We start from the raw sequence: 9,466 nt of genomic DNA, 5'->3' as shown, positions 1-9,466 counted from the left end.
TTTTAGGCTTGCAGTGGCATAGGCAAGATGATATATTGTCAACTAGACCTATTGCTCTTGAGGGATCAGCCAATACAAAACGTTTAATTCTCAGGTCGATAGCCTCTAATTTTGATTTATATAATTTCAATGGACCAGTTTTTAACAGATCTAGAGTTTTTATGCATGGCTTACAGTGTGACAAATCACTTGGATGGGATGATCCATTGTCACAAGAGCGAATGAAAGAGTGGAACTGTATTTCAAGACAAGCTAATGCAACTCCAGAAATTATGGTAGAACGGTTTGTAGGGGAAAGAGATGCATCTTATAGGATACTAGCTTGTGTTGATGCAAGTAGTCTCATGTATTGAGCCGTGCTTTATATTGAGAATATAGATACAGGTAAGGTTAGTTTTGTATTGGCCAAAAACAGAATTGTGAACACAAATTTGAAGACTAAATCAATCCCTTCCCTGGAGTTGCAGGCTATTAGTTTAGGTACAGAGATGCTTATGGAACTTTATAAAGAACTGTCTGGTCCTGCATGTGTCATTCCCATTAATATTAAAGCACTGACTTTGTATTCTGATAGTTTGGTAGCGTTAACTTGGGTAAATTCCTATGCTAGTAAACTTGATAAAATGCAGGGAAAATCCAATTTTATATTGAATAGGTTACATCGTATAAATCAGCTTTGTGAAATCTTCCCTGTGAACTTTACCTTCACAAGTGGGCAGAATAATCCTGGGGATTGCATAACTAGATGTTTATCATACAAACAACTCCAGAAAACTAACTATTTCTCAGGACCACAAATTCAGTCAAGTGATGTAGCAATAAGTCAAAATGTACTGAGTTTCACCATCCCGAATCCTTTATTCAAGATCAATGATGATAATGTTGAAAGCAAAGACGTTGGTAGTTATAATATACAGTGCAATAAACTTTCCATATCATCTGAATATCTAGTTTCTCCAAACAGATATTCTGACTTTCGCCATTTAGTGGCTGTAATTGCTAGGGTTCTGAGATGTTGGAATAAGTGGAAGGCTCGCACAAAGTTGAACAGACCAACTTGTAAGGATTTGATGATTATTGAATCTGGGTATTACAAAGAGGCTGTTATGCACATAATTTTGAAAGATCAGCTTGTCTATTTCCCTGAAGTCTTTGATTATTTTGGGTCTGATTTGAAAAGGGTCAAGAACATACCCAATCTTGTCAGTCAGCTTAATGTTTATCCTGATCAGGTTGGAATTCTGAGGGTGAGAGGCAAATGTGATCGGTGGAAAGAGGGTGAAAGATGCTATTTCCCTATTCTTTTGCACAAGCATAGTGAGTTAACAAAGTTGATAATTCTTGATTTGCATGTAAGGCTGAAACATGCTGGATGTTATTCACTTTTAGCAGAGCTGCGGAAAGAGTTTTGGATACCTCACTATTTCTCAGTTGTTAAAAATGTCCTTAAGGATTGTGTTACGTGCAAAAGGTATAATGGTCGTTCTGTGAAACTGAATCAGTCCCCATATCGTGATGTTAGATTGCATCCTTCTGAAATTCCTTTTGGGTATGTGTACATAGATTACTTTGGTCCTTATACCGTTAAACAGGAACATAGAAAGCTAAAAGTGTGGGTTCTTTGCCTTACCTGTATGTTTACTCGAGCAGTCAATTTGAAGATTTGCGTGGATATGTCTGTTAAGGAATTCCTTCGTTCTTTTATGCTTCACTCGTTTGATTATGGATTACCACAGTTTTGTGTAAGTGACTTAGGCACACAGATAGTAGCAGGAGGTAACATCATAATGGATTTTCTTAAAGATCCGGAAACCCAGAGGCATTTTGATGAGGCTGGTGTACAATCGATAAAATTTGATCGGTATTTTAAAGGCTGCAGTCAGATGGGTTCTTTGGTAGAGATATGTATAAAGATGGTCAAACATTTGATAAATAAGTCCATTGGTACAAATGTTCTGGAATTTAGAGATTTTGAATTTGTTGTTAGTCAAACTTGTCACTTGGTGAATAAGCGACCAATAGCTTTTAAAGAGGCATTAAGGGATTCGAGCAACGAGCCTGTTCCTCACCCTATCACTCCGGAAAGGCTTATTCATGGCTATGATCTCTTATCCATCAATGTCATTCCTGATCTACAGCCTGATCCTGAGATTGAGATTGAATACATTCTTGGTACCACCCCGTCAGAAAGGATGAAGAATAATTATCAAAAACTAAATGCAATCAGAAAAAATCTCATAGACAATTATCATTCGGAGTTTTTAGCTACCCTAATTAAACAGGCAGTTGATAAGAAAGACCGATATCGTCCTTGTCATCATCAGCATCTTAATGTAGGTGATATTGTTTTAATCAAAGAGACTCATGTAAAACCCCTTAACTATTCTATGGGAAAAATTACAGAAGTAATTAAGAATACAAGTGGTGAGGTGACTAATGCTATCGTTTTGAAAGATAAAACAAATGAACTGGTGAAAAGGCATATAACCAGTCTCATCCCTCTTTTAAAACCCGATATTGCTGAAGAGATCAATCCTTCAGTTAATGAGGAATTAGATGCCAAACCTAAATTTAGAGGAAGGTCAAGGAGAAGGGCAGCAGTCGAGTCAGAGAAAAGGACTAGGCATGTGCTCCAAGACTGAGATGGTTTGATAACTTTGTAAATATGTAATTGTAAATATGCATGTTTTCATTTTAAATTCAACTTTTTACATGTTTTGTAAAAAGACTGAATCCCTTCCCTGGAGTGTTGAGAATGATGTAAAATTATTACATCACTTATGTTTTTCTTCTATTTATCATTGTTCTTATATAATGCGTTCTTAAAGGTTTAATATTTGGTTTAATTATTGTTAATTTGAATAATGTAATCATTAGTATAATTTAGTAAATTTAACTGAGTTTTTCTATGTTTACTTCGAGCTTATAAAGGGAATATGTAATTATATTTTCGTTGTGACGGTAAAAACCTTTTAAGTCTCGAAGGTATAACAACTGTTAACGAGCAGTTACTACTGTTTGTTTCTTTTGTTTTCCGAGGAAAGGAAACGCTGAGCAGCTGAGACAGTCGTAGTGGAGTCCGTTTGGAAAATTCGTACCAGTCAGTTAGTTGGTTTGGTTGGTGGAATCAACATAGAGCCGGTTGCTTTTCTTTCAAGCTCGACGGTTATATTAATAATGGACGGCTAATTACAACGAACTGTGCCCAAATCACCACTCCTGCTCAAGTCTTGCCAGCAACGAAGACATGTCTCTTACCATCTTAAACACAGGATATACTTCATTTATTGCCGAACTTCCGAGGTGCCGATAAGGCTTTAAGGTACGTCACAACGAAAAGATGGGTGTCTATTTCTAAAGTGATCCTAGCCTTCTTAACATTTCACCAATGGAAATGATGGCACACTTATTTGCAAACTTGCTTAATAGTCCTGAATTTAATCGTTATATTTACTGATTCATATTAACATATCTTATTAAACTAAATATATACCTATTGAAGCATAAAAAACTACATGATAATCTGTAAGTAATTTGTTTTATCTTCGGATACTATTCGTTTATTTTAACATCTCGAAAATCTAATTTCAAGGATCAGCTTCATTGAAGTAATGTTCCTATATATAAATATAAGTTTTTGAAGGATCCTTTAACTCTAATTCTTTATTTTATTTTTAGAGATGTTTATGCTAATTTAGGTTTTTGCAGTTGTTACCCCCTTGTCGTTACTATTTAAGTTTATTATTATTAGGGGGTAATAGAATGTTTGTTTGTTTTTCTTCAGGGCTCTCTTGAAGTTGCGGGAAATTGGGAAGGACCGAAACTTTCACCCCCTTGTCGTTACCCTTTGACACAAGGTCGGTCCTCCTAAGGATACTCTCAAACGATTTTTATAGTTACCCAAACCGAACATCCTTTCAAGAAATTTAGAAATATTTAACATAAATTAAAAAAAAAAAAACTATTCTGAAACCTTTAATTAAATTTAAGAGTTTTATTTTGTTTGAGTTTTATTACTAAAATTTCCTGTATAGATAACTTTTTTCAAGAGTTGGTGTGCCTTAGCTTTTAGCTTTGCGTTAAACTTATGAATCAATAATTTAATGTTGAGATTATAATTTAAAAGATTTTGAATCTAACGTCCTCATCATAGCAGCTAAGTACTGTCTTAAGAGAGGTCCCACGCTATCGCTACTGAATTCTGTTCCCAATCAGGTCTAAATAGATGTCCACTAGAAAAAGATCGCACGTAGTGTCCCTTTTACCTATGGAGTTTTTGTGGGGTATGGAGGATGGGGTTTTGGAGGCAGGGGTCACATTGGTCTTGCTTGATTGATTGTCAGTCATTTCCTTGATTACCCAGATGAACGTGGGTTGAGATATGATCTGTAAATCAAGTTTCAAGGAACTTATATGTGACAAGAGAGAGAAAACTATAATCTCTTATCCGAATTGGACCCTTCCTTTTCTTCAATTCATATTATTTTTCATCGTTTAATTCTTGATAGGGTCCATTGTATTTTTCAATTTTCAAATTAAAAGCAACGAATCGGAAAAGACTAGGCATTTTCTTTGAAAAAATATTTCATTGGAACAAGTCGTTTACTGAAAAATAATCAAGTTGTAACGATGACGAAAAATCTGTAATATTTCGTGTTTATGTAAGCAATTGTTAAAGTATTGGGAGTAACATTTCAAGAATGATTTTGTGGAGAAACGATATGTAACCCTTCTTTTATTTTTCGAGTGGCAAACTTTTGTGAAAAACCTCACGTGGATTGCTGGAAACCTTATTGTGTCGATGTCAGATACCCATATATATATATATATATATATATATATATATATATACATATTTGTTTCCAATCTGAATATCTCTCCGCTGTTTATAAGTTGATATTAGGCTGGCTGATACAGGACATGCTTTCCAGAGGTACCATTAAATATGATTATGCAAACTTACATAATGGATATCAACTACCATCGAAATGTTTATCTACGGTTTGTTTCTATGAATAAGTAAAAGAAGAATAGCTGCTTTTGAAAAATTGAAAAGGACTGAAACATGAAACGTCATTGTGTGTACACAGTAACAAAATGGATGTTGCGGCACATTACAAACTTTCCTCCAGCTCTCAAATTAAAAGACGCGGTAAATCTCTTGGAGGAAAGAAATTGATGAGCCACTTCTCAAGGAGGGGGGAATGGAATATATTACAAATTCTTCGTGCTATTATCTGGCAAGCAAAGAAACTATTTTAAAGAAATGTTTAAGAACAATACCGTAAAAATCCATTATAAACTTTTTCTTACTTTAAAAATCATTTCCTCATATATACATGAAGAACTATTCACAAGGGCGAATCCCGATACATATGAACATACAACCCTGCTCTCTCACACGCAAAAACACTTACACACAGACACACACATTTGTGTGTATACACACACACACACACACACACACACACACACATATATATATATATATATATATATATATGTATATGTATATGTATATGTATATGTATATGTATATGTATATGTATATGTATATGTATATGTATATATAATTGGATTGTCATTACTCCTTACCAACTGAGCAACAGTCTACTTCTTTGAATTTTTCTAGTCAACTTGATCTCTCTCTCTCTCTCTCTCTCTCTCTCTCTCTCTCTCTCTCTCTCTCTCTCTCAAATTTATGGGCTGCTAATTAAAGTTGTGAAGAAGAGGGAATTCCATGAATATTTTGATGATGTGCAGCAGAAGAGGCACGTTTAGTAGATCTTACTTTAACGAAACTCCATTTCTTGTTTCCCGTCTTTGTCTCTGCATTACGATCTCGGAGATTTCAGAGGAATTCACCTGATACTGTACAGAGTATAGATATGAGCGAGATATATGTTAAACATAAATTAGCTTATATAACCCCTATCTTCAAAAGTGGATCAAGACTAGAGGCAAGCAATTATAGACCTGTTAGTCTAACATCACATATTATGAAAGTGTATGAGAGGGTAATAAAAAAGAAAATAATGAACCATTTGGTCAAAAATAATTTGTTCAATATGGGTCAACACGGTTTCGTACCTGGAAAAAGTACACAGACCCAACTGATAGCTCACTATGAAAACATATACAATAATATGATAAATGAAAAAGACACAGATGTGATCTATCTAGATTTTGCAAAAGCCTTTGACAAGGTAGACCATAACATATTGGAGAAAAAAATGAGAAAGCATAATATTGTGGGAAAGATAGGAAAATGGGTAAAAGAATTCCTGCAAAACAGAAAACAGATAGTGGTTGCAAATGACGAGAAATCAGATGAAGCCCAGGTACTATCTGGTGTGCCCCAAGGTACGGTATTAGCTGCACTGCTATTTGTTATTATGATCTCAGACATAGACTGTGATGTTGAAAACTCCGTAGTGAGAAGTTTCGCCGATGACACAAGAATAAGTAGAGAAATTACTTGTGATGAAGATAGGAACTCACTACAAAGAGATCTAAACAAAATATATGAATGGGCGGAGATAAATAGGATGGTATTTAACTCCGATAAATTCGAATCAATAAATTATGGAAACAGAGAAGGAATGGTGTATGCATACAAAGGACCTAATAATGAGACAATCACAAACAAGGAAGCAATTAAAGACCTTGGTGTAATTTTAAATAGGAATATGTTATGCAACGACCAAATAGCAACACTGTTGGCTAAATGTAAAGCAAAAATGGGAATGTTATTCAGACACTTTAAAACAAGAAAAGCTGAACACATGATTATGCTTTACAAAACTTATGTGCGTAGTACACTCGAGTACTGCAATGTGATATGGTACCCACACTACCAAAAGGATATTACGCAAATAGAGAGTGTACAAAGGTCCTATACTGCTAGAATAGAAGAAGTTAAGGACCTTGATTACTGGGAAAGACTGCAATTTTTAAAACTATACAGTCTAGAAAGGAGAAGAGAACGCTACATGATAATACAAGCATGGAAGCAAATAGAAGGAATTGCTGAAAACATCATGGAGCTTAAAGTATCAGAAAGAGCAAGCCGAGGTAGATTAATAGTGCCAAAAAGCATTCCAGGTAAACTGAGAAAGGCGCACAGGACATTAATCCACTACGCACCAGCATCGATAATGCAGCGACTATTTAATGTGCTGCCAGCTCATCTAAGAAACATATCAGGAGTGAGCGTAGATGCGTTTAAAAATAAGCTCGATAAATACCTAAGATGCATCCCAGACCATCCAAGACTGGAAGATGCAAAATACACCGGAAGATGTATTAGCAACTCTCTGGTGGATATACGAGGTGCCTCACACTGAGGGACCTGGTGGAACCCAAACAAAAAATAAGGCAATAAGGCAATCTATTATTGAGGACTAAACGCTAAAATTTGTATTCTTGCATGTATTTCATAGTATTTTCTCCTTTTGTCTTCATTTTTTTTTCTTAATTATGAATGTCATCTTTTATGATTATTTCTTTCTTCTAGTAATAATTTGTCTTGAATTATCTGCTTAACATTCCAGTAACATAGTGGCCTGAGCTACCCCAACAACATCATCTATGCCCTACAAGTCCTTAAGGAGAGTGACTTTAAGAAGAGGAGGAGGACCATCCTAAAGAAACTTGTTAACCTGAACGGCGGGAAGCTGCGGATCCCAGAGGTCCGCCAAGAATATATTAACATTTCTAACTACGCCCCTACACCAGCCCAGGAGCAGATTCTTAAGATGGGCCTTAACTGCCACTTCATTTCCCGACCGAGAACTACCGACAAACGTCTGGAGATCGAATTATTGATAGATTCTATCCTTAACTTACAAGAACGTGGTGCCCTTCGGATGACAGACGCCCTTCAGCCGCTTCTACTTGCCGAGGCCCTTACTGATAAGGGCAAGTACAGCAGCGGTATTGTTTCCAAAGAAATGAAAATTGCTGCAAAAGAACTCAAGAAAGTAGCTGAAGTCACCGTTCGTCGGGCCGACAAGACAGCCGCCTTCGTACTAATCAACACCCACGAATACCACGATAAACTGGACACCATCCTCGCAGGCCAGACTAAATTTGAGCGCCTCACCTGCAACCCCGTTGAAGAAATTAAAAGGGAAGCAAACCGCCCTATCGAGGCTATCAATGTTGCCACCAATGCCGTGCACCTGCCTATGATCTCGGGGCATTATGGACCAGGCTACCTTTACGGCAACGTCAAAACTCACAAGCAAGGCAACCTACTTCAACCGATCATCAGTCAATGCCCCACGCCCACATACCAGCTGGCTAAGAAACTAAACACAATCCTGACGCCATATGTCCCCGACCAGCACTGTGTGGCCTCCTCTGCCGAATTCCTAGAGAGGATCAAGGACGTACGTGGCGAGGGGGTCATAGCATCCATGGACGTGGAATCTTTGTTTACCAACGTACCTGTCGACGAAACTATCGACCTCATCGCTGATAGAGTCTACAGGGATGAGACGACTCCCGAACTGAATATCCCTGAACAAGCCCTTCAAATTCTCCTTGCTATTTGTACTAAAAAGGCCCCTTTCACCACCCATAGGGGACATACGTACTTGCAAAAGGACGGCGTGACAATGGGCTCACCCTTGGGCGTGCTCTTTGCCAACTTCTATATGGGCGTGATAGAGGAGAGGGTATTCTCCCAACTCGAGTGCCCTGCCGTCTACTTCCGCTACATCGACGACACCTTCATTAAGGCCACTTCCATCAACGCCATTGAAAACTTACGAAGAACCTTCGAGGATAACAGTGTCCTTCACTTTACCCTCGAACATAGCATTGACAACCGCCTCCCGTTCCTGGACGTCTTGATCTCTTCTACCGACGAAGGTTTCCAGACTACTGTCTACACTAAGCCCACTAACCTGGGCATGTGTCTTAACGGAGATAGCGAGTGTCCTGCTTGTTACAAGGCCTCGACCATCAAGGCCTTTGTCCGTAGGGCCCTGTCCCACTGCTCGACTTGGACTGAAACCCACAAGGAGCTGGAAAGGACCGCACAGATCCTCATCAACAACGGCTCTAGTAACAAGCAAGTTCAACGAGAAGTGAGGACAGCCATAGATAAGTGGTACGGGGCCCCTTCGGTGGAAGGGTCCGACAAATGCCTGCCAGGAATCCAACGACACCACAGCCAGGTCCGACACCTCCAACAACGGACCTAAGGACATCAGACTATACTACAAAGGCCTCACACACTCCGAATATCAACGGGAGGAAAAGGCCATCAAGGACATCATCAAAAATAACGTTTCACCCACCGACGAGAACACGAAAGTAAAGCTCATCATTTACTACCAGACAAGGAAAACACGCAGCTTGATTATGAAGAATAACCCAGCGCCCCCCGAGAACGATCCTTTGAAGAAGACTAATGTGGTCTACTCCTACCAATGCCCAGTCCGTGGATGCCCCGGCA

The 9,466-nt window shown here is 38.1% G+C and overlaps 1 protein-coding gene across 2 annotated transcripts; it reads left to right on the top strand.

Moving 5' to 3' along the window:
- Positions 1-2,986: 2,986 nt before the first annotated feature.
- Positions 2,987-9,215, top strand: LOC137640428 (uncharacterized). Of its 2 annotated transcripts, none has more exons than XR_011044347.1 (2): positions 2,987-3,322; positions 3,785-3,911. XR_011044347.1 is itself a non-coding variant. In XM_068372985.1 (2 exons), exon 2 carries the CDS (start codon positions 7,758-7,760, stop codon positions 9,210-9,212), a length of 1,455 nt encoding a protein of 484 aa, XP_068229086.1. In that variant the 5' UTR covers positions 2,987-3,322; positions 7,554-7,757; the 3' UTR covers positions 9,213-9,215. The 2 variants fall into 2 exon arrangements, 1 of the variants encoding a protein (XP_068229086.1); XM_068372985.1 differs by lacking the exon at positions 3,785-3,911 and adding an exon at positions 7,554-9,215.
- Positions 9,216-9,466: the final 251 nt, after the last annotated feature.

The sequence above is a fragment of the Palaemon carinicauda genome, chromosome 5, assembly GCF_036898095.1.
Source record: "Palaemon carinicauda isolate YSFRI2023 chromosome 5, ASM3689809v2, whole genome shotgun sequence".
In the NCBI taxonomy this organism is placed as follows: domain Eukaryota; kingdom Metazoa; phylum Arthropoda; class Malacostraca; order Decapoda; family Palaemonidae; genus Palaemon; species Palaemon carinicauda.
This window is presented reverse-complemented; position numbering and strand designations above follow the sequence as displayed.

What these genes read in the sequence shown, in the direction of transcription:
- LOC137640428 (XM_068372985.1), top strand. Translation starts at nt 7,758, where the DNA reads ATGGGCCTTAACTGCCACTTCATTTCCCGACCGAGAACTACCGACAAA.